Source organism: Brienomyrus brachyistius, chromosome 20 (assembly GCF_023856365.1).
Source record: "Brienomyrus brachyistius isolate T26 chromosome 20, BBRACH_0.4, whole genome shotgun sequence".
In the NCBI taxonomy this organism is placed as follows: Eukaryota; Metazoa; Chordata; class Actinopteri; order Osteoglossiformes; family Mormyridae; genus Brienomyrus; species Brienomyrus brachyistius.
In genome coordinates this window covers 1,627,100-1,640,883 of record NC_064552.1, presented here as the reverse complement: position 1 = coordinate 1,640,883, position 13,784 = coordinate 1,627,100, and the positions used below count along the sequence as shown (strand labels likewise).

At 48.9% G+C, this 13,784-nt stretch overlaps 1 protein-coding gene across 1 annotated transcript; it reads left to right on the top strand.

The window, feature by feature from the left end:
• The first annotated feature begins 2,692 nt into the window (after nucleotides 1-2,692).
• Nucleotides 2,693-13,574, top strand: LOC125715712 (broad substrate specificity ATP-binding cassette transporter ABCG2-like). Its single transcript, XM_048987560.1, has 14 exons — nucleotides 2,693-3,142; nucleotides 4,609-4,726; nucleotides 5,130-5,285; nucleotides 5,401-5,558; nucleotides 6,895-7,046; nucleotides 8,015-8,107; nucleotides 8,348-8,502; nucleotides 8,917-9,068; nucleotides 9,361-9,450; nucleotides 9,630-9,754; nucleotides 10,371-10,525; nucleotides 11,165-11,254; nucleotides 11,482-11,534; nucleotides 12,731-13,574. Exons 1-14 carry the CDS (start codon nucleotides 2,868-2,870, stop codon nucleotides 12,876-12,878), a joined length of 1,920 nt encoding a protein of 639 aa, XP_048843517.1. The 5' UTR covers nucleotides 2,693-2,867; the 3' UTR covers nucleotides 12,879-13,574.
• The last annotated feature ends 210 nt before the right edge of the window (nucleotides 13,575-13,784 follow it).

Here is a 13,784-nt window from a genome sequence, read left to right as displayed (position 1 = left end):
ATGCTGAGTTTAACAAGCACAAGCGAAAGCAATTAACATACAGCACGTCGTTTTAAAAGAAAGCACTTAAACTCATTACATTTAATCAACATGCTTAAAGAATTAGAAGGAAAAACTTTAGCGGTATTTACCAGTGTTAGGTTGAAGAAAGCATTTAAACAGCGAAATGAGCGAGTCCCAGAGCTCGGCCATAATCGGCAGGTATGTTTGAAAAAAGCGGTCGAAACGATAGACCGAAGTGGCCAGCCCGTTTCAAAATGGCGACACCAGAGGAGCGCCTATTATTTCAAATAAACGTTATGGTTATAGGGGTTAAAGTAATAAAGCACTTTTCTGCCAAAGTAAAGTAAAACGCTCTAAGCATTTCAACAAGAATCAAGAAATAACGGGGTTAATTCTTGATTAAATTAGCGGATGCGCTCTCCTCTCTGGCTCGCTCTCATGTAGCGCATGCGCATAGAGCTACACAGTATTTTCTTTAAAGAGCCGACTCTCTTCCGTTAATTTATTTAAACAATTAAGAGGGTTATTCCTTGATTCTTTTTTTTTTCTTTTAAATTAACGCTAAAGTTTCTTTAAAACATTTCGGTGCTTTCTTGTGGTGCCCAAAGCACAGAATACCCACACTGCTCTGACTACGTCACCGCCTGGTAAGGGCAGGAGGAACCCCTAATGTTCCTTCTGTAACGTGGCTAAGTTCGAACCCTCCCCACAAAGGGACAATAACAAAGAGGCATGTAAAAATAAAAGCCAATCCACTTTATTACAAATATCTAAAATCAATTAGACAAATAAAGAAGGTTGCTGGGGGGGGGTAGGGTTGGGGGGCGGCTGACTATCCTCCAGATAGTAAGGTCAGATCGGCACACGCAGCTCTCAGCTCAGGAGGCCCCTGGTGACAAAGAAAAGAGCAAAACCACACAGCATGCAACACGACAAACACTACACACAACAGTACAGGGTCCGCTCAGTGTGGCACCCCAACAGCAGAGAGCAAAAGCCTGTGCGGATCCGGCCTTGTACAAAGATCCCATGTACAAACATAAGGGTAGGGCAGTGGCCGATGTCCACCGCCCAAAATACAATACTACAATTACACTTATAACTTACAAGCCTATCAAATAAACCTAAAACAGTGGCTAGTCTGGCTCTTTGCAGGAATGCTTAATGCCCTCGCAGCACAGCAACACCAAGAGGAAGCGTTCCAATGCTACAGGTACAAAGAAACAATCAACAAAGAAACATAGACCCTTTTAATAGAATAATGGAAAAGAATGGTGATATTTTATTGATTCCCATGGGAATTTTTTTTCCACTTTGCCCCAATTAAATCAACTCAAATGAGTTTATTTATAATATTTTTTGCAGAAGCAGAGACTTACAAACACAGAATACCCCCAGAAGCCTAATTCGATTCCAGCATTGGGGGTTTGTCCAGACAACATCAAAAACCCAGAGAACAACCTGAAAGAGACCACCAAGCCAACAGCTTTGACCCAACGCCCCCACGAGGGTGCAACGAGCACTTCATCGGTGAAGAGATGGTGTGCAGGCTGCTGGATCACAGCCAGGCTGAGTGCCTATTCAGTGGAACCATCTGGATTCCCCTCCCCCCTTCTTAGCAACAGATATTCACTATTTCTAACCTTGTTTGACCTGCATAGCATATTTTATCTCATGTAAGACCTTTTCACCTTGTCACCCATAGTTACCAGGTCATCCATTCGCAGAATTTCTCCTTCACACGTCATCTTCCTGATCACAGATTCAGCACATCCTCGCAGACTGATTGTCCTTCACCCCCATTTTAGTTAAACCTACTGGAAAATCCAACTTTATGTTGCTTAATTTCCAATAAAATGAATCAATCATCTTCAGGCAGCGGGAGGTCAGGCCAGACACAGTTAGAATGAACCTTCACAGACACAATGAGAGCAAACTCTGCATGCAGCTGCAGTGAATCTTGACAAACATGGTGAAAATAAACTGTCCTCACAGTGGGGAACGGTGCAGGCAAGAAAAAAAATGATGATCCAGTGAGCGACTCCAAGACAACAACAGTTTATTGAAGATGACAGAACTAAACACACAGGTGAAGACCACAAAATAAAGGGACCACAAGGGGTCAGATCTAAACATGAGGGGAAAGGAACAACTAGAAAGAACCAAAAAAAACATGCTATGGAAACCAGACAACAGAACTAGGAAAGTCAGGCAGACTGACACAGTAACAAATGTAATGAGACTGTAATGTATGTAATGGGCGGCACCAGCCTTGACAAACCTGCATGCATCTGTAATGAACCTTCACAGGCAGTGAGAACAAACTCCACACACAGCCTGAATGAACCTCGAGTTATATAATGGGGGAGGGGGCTGGTTTACACCAGGGGCAGGGGTGTGAGGTTGAGTTTGTTAGAGAAATATGTACTTTTTTTATTGTCATTTTGCTAGATGCCATTTCTTAGAAATAACACCCTGCAGCAGCTTGATCTTAATTTAGCGATAACACGTCTTAAGAACGCTTAAATATTAACACACGTCTTAAGTCGCTTGAATATTTCCACCCCATACATGGTGATAAACAATGTTGAATGTTATTTGCATATCCTGTTTGTGTACCTCAATAAAAGACACTGCGAGGGGAGTTCCTACTTTGAAGTTGGCTGAGTTCGACTGAGGTCAGGACCGGACTTCCCTTGCAGCAAGTAAAAAGTCATTGCAGCTGTCCGTGTTGTTCTGTGTTCAGAGACTGGTTGGTTTCCAGCATATCTTTAGAAGAAGATAACCCTAACAGAGTTGGCTTGCCAAAACCAAAGCCCTGCCCCCATCCAAAGTGCACTGGAGTGTCATGGACACATAAGGAAATGAGCTTCAGAAGTGCTTCAGATGGTGGGAATCGCTGTCGGCAGGAAGCGCTGGGCACCGAGTCAGAGACGACAGGGCATATGAACCCACACACTGGATGCCTTGCCGACGGCATCATGCTGACCAAATGGACCCCGGAGGTCCCGGAGGAGGGATCACAAACCGCGCACAGCCCTGGACCCACCCTCACCTTCCAGAAGCTGCACTACTGCGTGCAGGAGCGCAGGGGCCCCTTCCAGAAAGGGCCCGAGAAGGAAATCCTGAAGGATGTCAGGTATGTGGCACCTTAACTACCGGCACCTTACGAAGAGGACCGCAGAATGCTCTGTGCGACATTAGACAGGCGTTTCTGCTAACTGGACACCATCCTGCTAGAAGAACAGAACCGTCACGTCCCAAGAAAGTTTGATGGCTTCCCTCGAACTTCCCGGTGAAGTGTCACTCCACGGGCTTGGGGTTAGCCCTCAAAGCTGCCACTGAGGTTCACTCAGGTTCCCTATATTGTTTGAATAAGGTTTCATACAGTTTTGCTTTGTTTATTACATATCGTAAAGAGCATGGGGTATATATATATCTATACACTGATTTATCTGGCTTATGGGTGTTGTTTGGTCCAATCACGTTGGGCTATAGCCCCTAGTATTACAGCCCCGATATCAAACTTTCTTCAAAAAAATAAATAAATAATAAATTCAAGACCCTGATCTTTTCAATAGCTAGAAACGCCCTTGGTCTGGCTAGTTTATATTATTGTCATGTGACATAAATGATGCTGTTATGTTGTGATACACAGTAAATTATAGATCTGTGACTGTCGTTAATTACACGCCTGTAGTTGGCTGTGATACACAGTGAATTATAGATCTGTGACTGCGATTGGCTGATTCCAGGCTCTGTGATGCAGTAGGCCTTGTCTTTCAGTGGGATCATGAAGCCAGGGATGAACGCTATTATGGGTCCCACGGGGAGCGGGAAAACCTCGTAAGTGAGCCTTTACCATGCGTGAATTCCTGCCTCTTTCTACCAAGGAAGGGGTGGCATAAAATTCCCCATTACATCTTCTGGAATTCCTGCGTCTCCTGGACCAGGTCACCATTCTCGCAGAAGATCCATGTTTTTCCACAATCAGACAAAAAACACTTATTTCCAAAGCTGTATATACAGCTTCATATCGTATATACAGACCACTTCATTTTTATTTCTTTTTAAAAAAAACAGCATTCTTAAATCCTGGTTTAATCCTGGTTCTGATGGCAGAAGGCTACACTTCCAGGCTGCTTCCAGGCTCAAATCGTCTAAGACAGCAGCACACAAGAACAAGATAAAGCAGGAGACACTATAAATGACCAAAAACCAGCCAGATAGAGGGGAGAAGCAACTTTCTAATGGCAGAGATAACTGTCAACTTGTTCAGCAGTGCCTCATAAATCAGAGGATGACCTCGAATGACCTTCAAAAAGAACGGGAAACATTAAGTGGTGTGAAGTGCACTGCTAGGACAGTTCGGACTGCTGGAAAACATTAAAGACACGTAAAGCAAGAAAGAAGCTCTCCATCGATGAGAAGCAGGGAAGAGCCAGGCTGCAGTTTGCAAAAAAAATGCATATTTTACACAGACACACACCCATGAACTGAAATAGGCGACATTAAACATGTTGCTGTGGTCTCTTAATTTTTTCCAGAGCTGTGTACATCTACATTACTCTCTCCTCTGGGTCATGTGACATTTTCCCCCGGCAGGCTGCTGGACGTCATCGCGGGCAGGAAGGACCCCCACGGGCTTCGTTCTGGTCAGGTGCTGGTGGACAGCAAGGTCGTGACCTCTGACCTGAGACTCAGCTCAGCGTACGTCGTGCAGGTGAGCGAAGGCGACCTAACAGAAGGAGAGGCCGGCAGATGTTAATTAAACACTTCATTGTGAACAATTCCATCTTTTACCCAAGATCCTCTCTAAGAGAAGTGATTTGTGGGTGAACGGATGTGTGTAATTAATAACAAGTCATCCTATTTGATCATCGTTTTCAGGTTTTGGCAGGTTTTTTAAACATTCTACTGCACCTTCAAAGCCGCAGTGATGCTGCAGTGTCACCTTTGCAGGTCACCATGATTCATCCATGGCTCCTCTGTCTTTATCGGTCCCCTTTCCAGCTTTATCAGCAGCCGATCCATCTCTGGCTCTTCAGAAGCCACATGACCTCGTGCCCGGCCTCAGTTGCTCCTCCTTCTCGCTCTTTTCCTTTCCCCGCTTTCAACCCCCCCAGGATGACATTCTGATGGGCACTCTGACGGTGAGGGAGAACCTGGCCTTCTCCGGAAACCTGCGGCTGCCCCCCGGTCTGTACTCTTCACAGGACAAGGAGGTGAAGGTCAGCCGCATCATCGGGGAGCTGGGCCTGCAGGACTGTGCGGACACCAAGGTGCATGGAGGAGCGCCGGTGACACACGCCCGCGGGGCTGCTACCACAGCAAGCCGCTCGCACACGTGCAAACAGGGGCCCGTGCACAGAGACGGGAAATGCTCCGCTTCTGCAGATCGGGACGGAGTTTCTGCGCGGCGTGTCCGGGGGCGAGAGGAAGCGCTGCAGCATCGGCATGGAGCTGATCACATCCCCCTCGCTTCTCTTCCTCGATGAACCCACCACCGGCCTGGATGCCAACACTGCCAATTCCATCATCGCCCTGCTGCAAAGGTACTGGGACCCGACCAGTAAGCCATGTGCCGTTTGCCATTTGAATGAATGAATAGGTAAATAGATTAAATTGATAAATAAATTTTTTAAGAAGGAGATATCACCAGGACATGGATGGACATCTGCATCCAACACTATTATTCAGCATCATCAGAGACACTCGCCAGCCATGCCGTAAGCCAGGGTTTCCCAAATCCAGGAATTCTGGAGGGCCAGAATCTAACACAGTTGGAAGTTTCTCTGCTCAAACACATCTTAGTCAACCAGTGGGCACATAAAGCCGAGGCGTCAGATCTGCAAGCGTGAAATGCGGCTCACTTGCTTCCTGTTTGAAGAGGTACGAACACAAGAAAGGGTAAACTTGTGTTTCAGAAGCTAGAGAACACAGGAGAAAATCATAGAAAACCACGAACACTGTTTCCTAAGTGTACAACATCTTCCACATACGCCTGTGGGCATTTCTGCAAATCCAGTTACCCAGAGCATGTTTTCGGACCAGCAGTGCTCACCTCACCACCACACCCATGTGCAGTATCATTCAAATACACGAATATATAACTAAAGCCAGCAATAAATAATCAGGAAGAATTTTTTATGCTCACATTTCATATAATTTATTGCCACATTTTTTTACAATATATTTATTTGCGCACACATTTATTGATTTAACAAAGTCGCATCACCCCTCCATACGAATGGGCTCATTTCATGAACACAGTAAACACGACCCCATCAGGACGCACCAAAAAACACACGCGACAACGACAAAAGCAATAATACAGAGACCAAATGGGACTTGGTCCTATTTAGCACATACAGCACAAATCTGAACGTTGAACAGTTTTAACTCGAACTCTGACAAATGACCAGTGCGGGACTCACTTACACTAAGAGGTTTGTCATGCTTCTCCATGAATCTGAAGCAAAAAGCCTGTATGTCATCTTCTGACTCTGCTAGCTAGCTGTGATCTTCTGACTCTGCTGGCTAGCTGTGATCTTCTGACTCTGCTGGCTAGCTGTGATCTTCTGACTCGGCTGGCTAGCTGTGATCTTCTGACTCTGCTGGCTAGCTGTGATCTTCTGACTCGGCTGGCTAGCTGTGATCTTCTGACTCGGCTGGTTAGCTGTGATCTGTAGGGGCCCCAAAGTGACTCTTTGAGTGAGGCCGCATCAAAAGAACAAATGGTGCCCAGCTCATAGCTTAAACCTGACATAATATTTCTGTCTGTTCCTGGCAGTCTGTGTGTTAAACTCCTTTGGTACCTGTATGAAAGAACTCTTGGGAGATATGACATGTGGATGCTGCCATCTACTCAGTTCTCTACTTTGATTGCAGACTCTCCAGGAAAGGAAAAACAATCATCTTCTCCATCCACCAGCCCCGGTTCTCTATCTTCCGCCTCTTTGACCACCTTACCCTCATGAACAAAGGCGAGATCATCTATGCTGGTCTGGCAGACCAGGCTGTGTCGTACTTCGAGGACCTCGGTGAGTGCCTTTGCAGTGACGGTGTGGCCAGGAGGGAGCAGATTGAGAGACTGGGCCAGACATTTCTGCACAATGTGAATTTCACAAATTCACCAAAGCATGACTCGTGTCTCTGTGACTCTGATGAGGTGGCCATTTGAGTGAGATGCATCCTCAGCATGGACAGATAAGACACTGCATCGTGCTGCTCTGGCAATTTTTGTAAGATAAACTGCATGTGCAGCAACTTCAGGCAGGCGAGTCATGAGCAGGCACGCAACTCCTGCGGTCATTCAGCTCAATAGCCACATTTACCGCCTCGATGGATATCTCTGATAAAAATAGGCTGCTTTAGAAAAAGAAGCAGCAATTTCTTCTGTCGGAGGAACCTCAAAACCCTTGCCGTAGGTATTGGTAGGAGAGCTCAGCCGTGGGGATCGGCAGGAGAGATCAGGCGTGGGGATCAGCGGGAGAGATCAGGCATGGGGATCGGCAGGAGAGATCAGGCATGGGGAATGGCAGAAGAGCTCAGGCATGGGGATCGGCGGGAGAGATCAGCAGTGGGGCTTGGCAGGAGAGCTCAGGCGTGGGGTTCGGTGGGAGAGATCAGCAGCAGGAATTGGCAGGAGAGCTCAGGCTTGGGGTTCGGTGGGAGAGATCAGCAGCAGGAATTGGCAGGAGAGCTCAGCCGTGGGGATTGGCAGGAGAGCTCAGGCTTGGGGTTTGGTGGGAGAGATCAGCAGCAGGAATTGGCAGGAGAGCTCAGGCTTGGGGTTTGGTGGGAGAGATCAGCAGCAGGAATTGGCAGGAGAGCTCAGGCTTGGGGTTCGGTGGGAGAGATCAGCAGCAGGAATTGGCAGGGTCCACCTTGTTGACATTGATAACATTGTTCAGATTTGAGTTCAGGCAGAATCTCGGTTTCTATGATATGAATAATAATGTGTTTTTCACAGGCACCATTGCATCTGTGTTTCTGGTTGTTTGCCTAGGATACAAATGCGAGCTGTTTAACAACCCTGCTGATTTCTTCCTGGACATCACCAATGGGGACATCACTCCAACCCAGGACTCTCCTGATGCCGGTAATCATGGGTCCCTGTAGCACATCCAGGGCTCCTTTTGAATCTGCGATGGGAATCTGAAGCAGACATTAAGATTTTATTTAGTTAGCAGACATCTTTATGTGTGACAGTGGGGTCAGACAGTCTGTGGGACCCAACCCTTCAGCCATCCGCTCACAGGCACACCGTCCTAAGCCACTGAGCACAGGCCTGGCTGCTGAGAAGGACCCCTGGTGGTTTCCTCCCCTCCCATCTTCCCAGTCATGGGGACGGAGGACTCACTGGCCCAGCAGTACAGACAGTCGCGGTTCTTCAGAGAGCTTATGGAGCAGCTGGAGACGATGGTGCTGGCGGTGGACCCTGGAGTGCTGGCCGTCAGAGACAAGCCACGCTACGCCACCTCCTTCTTGTTTCAGGTGTGAGCACGGTCACCCGTCGGCACGGTCACCCGTCGGCACGGTCACCCGTCGGCACGGTCACACGTCGGCACGGTCACACGTCGGCACGGTCACGCATCGGCACGGTCACACGTCGGCACGGTCACCCGTCGGCACGGTCACCCGTCAATGACAAACACTTGCTTTTAGCTTCTAAGGGAGTCCTCTGCTCATTGTCCTTTAACGTAGCAGAGAGCCCTTCACCTGTGACTGACCCTGTTTATTACCATCATTCAGGCTTCTTGTGAGATTAAGTCAGAAGCTCCAGGGGGCTGTAAAAGTTTAACACAGGACAGAGTACAGAGTGTGTGTGTGTGCGTGTGTGGGTGTGTGTGCATGTGTGTGTGAAGGTGATTATCTTCTTCGGTGTGTAACAGCGCTTGTCTTGCCCAGCTGTGGGTGGTTTGTGGCCGTACAGTCAAGAACATCTTGAGGAACCCTCAAACGTCCTACGCCCAGCTCATCCTCAACGTCATCTTTGCCATCCTGGTTGGCCTCATCTACTACCAGATCCCTCACAGCCTCCCGGAGGCACTGCAGAACAGGTAATCTGAGGCAAGCAAGAGTCAACCTGGTTCCAAGGCTGAACACGGTAGTGACACCTGATTCACATGATCCCTACCATGCCACCACATGACTTGTCACATGACTTACTTGTCACATGACTTGACACTGCTATATCAGAATGATGTTAAAACATGAAGCGTTGTATCAGGGTCTGATAAAGGCTGCTATGGGGTCCTCTGTCTGCTATGGTCGCACTTTACTAACTGCTGGCTCTTATCACACCCCCACATGTCGCCATGGTGACTCACCCGACCTTCCTCGCGTGTGCAGGATCGGCGCGTTCTTCTTCCTAATCATCAACATGGTTTTTGGGAACCTCTCGGCGGTGGAGCTCTTCATCAGCGAACGCGCCCTCTTCATGTGAGCCATGCCTTCTCTGTGAGCTTTTGGAGTGCTGGGCTTAGGTTAAAGGCCTGGTCTGAGCTAAAACCATGGGGGCTGGTTATGTTTAAGGAAGTGTCAGGAATTCCTGCTCGTGGCCTGTATGCTTCTTCTGCTCGAAAGCGGCAGCACTAACCCCCCTACCTGCATCCCTGCAGCCATGAAAACTCCAGTGGATATTACCGCACGTCTGTCTACTTCCTGTCCAAAGTGTTTGCTGACCTCGTGCCCAATCGCATCATTCCCGTGTTCCTGTTTTCCAGCATCGCCTATTATATGATGGGTGGGTCAGCGCCCCCGTCGGCACGCTTACCCCATAAAGCCACGCCCATTCCCTCCCTAACCCCGCCCCTGCTGGGACAGCCTCCCCCGGACTCCCAGCCCTCGCAGTCTCGCCACACACCTGCAGGTTCAGGATTCATGGACACAACAGACAGTCAGTCTCACCATGACGTGACAGTCTTACTCTGCATGTCCCCCGGTGACCCCCCCAGCGGGCTGCAAGCAGCACACTTGAGTCGGGCTACTGGGAACTCCGAAAACGTGATACAGGGGAGTCGTCAAACATGTGCACTGCCTGGGGGTCCCTGAGGGTGGCACTGGGACACACTGGTCTAATGCAGTAGCACTAGTTTCACCCAGTAAGAGCTGCCGTGGGGATCTTCTCCATTTGCCCATTTACTCGCCCTCACATTTATCGCCCCATGGTAGCTCAGACGACAGCCTCCTTCTCCCTGAGCGCCTCCTTCTCCCTGAGCGCCTCCTTCTCCCTGAGCGCCTCCTTCTCCCTGCGCGCCTCCTTCTCCCTGAGCGCCTCCTTCTCCCTGAGCGCTGTTTACTCCTCTCATATGATGCCTTTGGTGGTTTGACCCCGCCGTCTCGCACCCTCACCCCCCCAGGCCTGAAGCCCGACGTGGAGGCCTTCCTGCTGTTTGCCCTCACTATGAGCCTGGCCAGCCTGGCCTCCGTGGGTCTTGCCTTCCTGGTCAGCGCCAGCGTCTCGTCCTTCGCCATGGCCAACATCCTCATCGCCCTGCCCTTCGTCTTCATGATGGTGAGCTCCGGGAAGGCATGGCAACGTGCCCGTGCTGATGGCGGTGCTGGTGCCCGTGCTGATGGCGGTGCTGGTGCCCGTGCTGGTGCCCATGCTGATGGCGGTGCTGGTGCCCGTGCTGATGGCGGTGCTGGTGCCCGTGCTGATGGCGGTGCTGGTGCCTGTGCTGATGGCGGTGCTGATGGCGGTGCTGGTGCCCGTGCTGATGGCGGTGCTGGTGCCCGTGCTGGTGCCCGTGCTGATGGCGGTGCTGGTGCCCGTGCTGATGGCGGTGCTGATGCCCGTGCTGGTGCCGGTGCTGATGCCCGTGCTGGTGCCCGTGCTGATGGCGGTGCTGGTGCCCGTGCTGGTGCCTGTACTAATGGTGGTGCTGATGCCTGTGCTGGTGCCCATGCTGATGCCCATGCTGATGACAGTGGTTATAGCAGGCTGACCATGATCAGCATGATACTTCCAGTGGTGCTGATGATCATGATGAGTACGGCGCAGGATAAATGCGCTTCTGTGGCCGGTCCTGCTGCACATGTGCGCAGTGATACGCTGACGTGTTCTTGTGTTCTGGTTGGTGTGTCCGAGGCCCCGGGGCCTATATGGCCCCGTTCGCTTTCTGTGCTTCCTCCTGACTCTCCCTGCCCACAGGTCTTTGGGGGTTTTCTCGTCAATCTTAACTCCATGCTGAGCTGGATGTCCTGGATGCAGTGGGCTAGCATCTTCCGCTATGGTCTGCAGGTGAGGAATGAGGCCGCAGTTTGAATAGATCCAGCTGTCTGATCCTGTCTGTGTCCCAGTGCATAAAAGGTCTGTTAGTTCACATTCTAATCATATAATGTTTTATTAGCATATTTTTATAATCAGGTTTCAAGATTACAGTGACCAGGCTGTTGTAAAGGTTTTCACGATCAGTTCTTCTAGACTTTGCCAAAATGACAACCTCCCACGTGCATTTTCTCTTGCAGGCAGTGACCATCAACGAGCTGAGGGGGCAGGTGTTCAGCAGTAATTTCACCATGTAAGTCCTGCTCCTTGATACATCTCTGCCACCTAGTGCTGGGGGTGTCTTATTACAGCCTCTACTTTGCACTTTTTTACTTTTCTCCAGAGGTTCGGTGATAGTAGATGATGATAGATTGCGTCTGCCCATGAAAGGCATTTGGCTTCATCTTTGTACTAATAAAGCCGTTCTGATTTGCATAAGAGGGTGAATAGGGGCATCGCCATGCTGGAATGTGGGAACACTGTGTGGGTACAGTGTTTGCACCACAGGAAGTCTCATGTTCTTTGGTGTTATATAAGCACACGCAGTGATCAGTTCTAGTGATGTGTCCATGAGATGTCTGCCCAGAACCACTGGCAATGAAAGGACCCTTTGGATCCAGGGTTTGCTCTCCTTCACTGGGTTTTGTGCTCCTTCACTGAGTTTTGTGCTCCTTCATTGGGTTTTGTGCTCCTTCATTGGGTTTTCCTCTCCTTCACTGGGTTTTGTGCTCCTTCACAGGGTTTTCCTCTCCTTCACAGGGTTTTCCTCTCCTTCACTGAGTTTTGTGCTCCTTCACTGCGTTTTGTGCTCCTTCACAGGGTTTTCCCCTCCTTCACTGGGTTTTGTGCTCCTTCACAGGGTTTTCCTCTCCTTCACTGGGTTTTGTGCTCCTTCACAGGGTTTTCCTCTCCTTCACTGGGTTTTGTGCTCCTTCACAGGGTTTTCCTCTCCTTCACTGGGTTTTGTGCTCCTTCACTGGGTTTTCCTCTCCTTCACAGAGGTCCTTATGACTTGGTGATTTTTTATGGATTTATAGTTATGCAGTCTTTAGCAGCTATTCTGTCAATGAGCTCTGCTGTTTGTGTGTCTCTGGAGTATGTTGGTCTTTTTCATGTATTGTTTCTGCAATTTTTTGCAACCCACTGTATCGCTGATTAGAGTATGGTTACCTGTTATATAGCTTCAGAATGCTCATTTTTAGCATGAAATTGACAGCCATCTGTAGGCATCGCCGCCATTAAATCCCCCTCACATTTCATAATTATTCATTTGGACCCCCGACATTTAACATAAAATATTCGTTTTATGCCAGTGTGTCCCCCCCCACATTGAAAATGCGTCTGATGCCCCTGCAGCCATCCTTTCTCTGACATCTGTCTGTCTGTCCTTTTGTCTGTCTGCCTGCCTATCTACTTGTCTCTCTGTCTATGGCTCCTTCTCCTCTCCAGTATTACAGGCGAAATGTACATGAAGCAGCAGGGAATTGACTACAGCATATGGGGATTTTGGCAGAACGAGGTGGCTCTGCTGGGCATAATGTCAGTGTGTATGGCCCTGGCTTATGTCCAACTGCTCCGGATCAACCGCTGGAAGTGAGGGCATGTGAGGCGGCCATGCAGACAACCTGCCTTCACAGTGCCCACCTCACCATCACAGTGACACCTACCTTCACAGTGATACCTGCCTTCACAGTGCCCACCTCACCATCACAGTGACACCTACCTTCACAGTGATACCTGCCTTCACAGTGCCCACCTCACCATCACAGTGACACCTACCTTCACAGTGATACCTGCCTTCACAGTGCCCACCTCACCATCACAGTGACACCTACCTTCACAGTGATACCTGCCTTCACAGTGCCCACCTCACCATCACAGTGACACCTACCTTCACAGTGATACCTGCCTTCACAGTGCCCACCTTGCTTTCACATTGTCATCCCCACCCTCACAACGCCCAATCGTTTACAGTGATGATGTCTTTTGCTCTCTGTAGTGTCTGAATTTCTTAGCCATACTTTAATTGAAAACTGCCAAGACTGAGACTTGCTTTCTGACAATGTGTTTTATCCAAAGCAAATTTTACAGCTGGAAAATTAAAAATGAAATTCAAGAGATGAACACAGAGGTAAAGGGCGTGTGATGCTCATGCCTGAGTTAGGGAGAGGCTCTTCCCCTGTAAATCCTTCACTACGGAGACTCAGGCTGCTCCACAGCCCAGCCCGCCTGCCTCAGCCAGGCTCATGCAGTCATGCTGCATATTCACTTTTCATAAACCATAATAAATAAAAAGCACTTCATTATATCATATACATTTTATTGTCATTGAGTCTCTATGTAAGAACAGTTTCATTTTACTTCAAGTTCAACTTTTAAACTTTCGTGTGTGTTTAAAATGTTTGTGCCATGATTAGATTATGAATTTATGTGCCCTGAGATGTACGTGCACTCCGAGATAAAATGTGTGGATTTCCCAGTGAGATGTTTCACTACATTGATC

Excerpts from the sequence above, each read along its gene's own strand:
- LOC125715712 (XM_048987560.1), top strand. The coding sequence starts at position 2,868 with ATGAGCTTCAGAAGTGCTTCAGATGGTGGGAATCGCTGTCGGCAGGAA. Across the intron at positions 7,047-8,014 it reads GTCGTACTTCGAGGACCTCG|GATACAAATGCGAGCTGTTT; the intron begins GTGAGTGCCTTT and ends TTGTTTGCCTAG. Across the intron at positions 11,255-11,481 it reads TCTTCCGCTATGGTCTGCAG|GCAGTGACCATCAACGAGCT; the intron begins GTGAGGAATGAG and ends TTTCTCTTGCAG.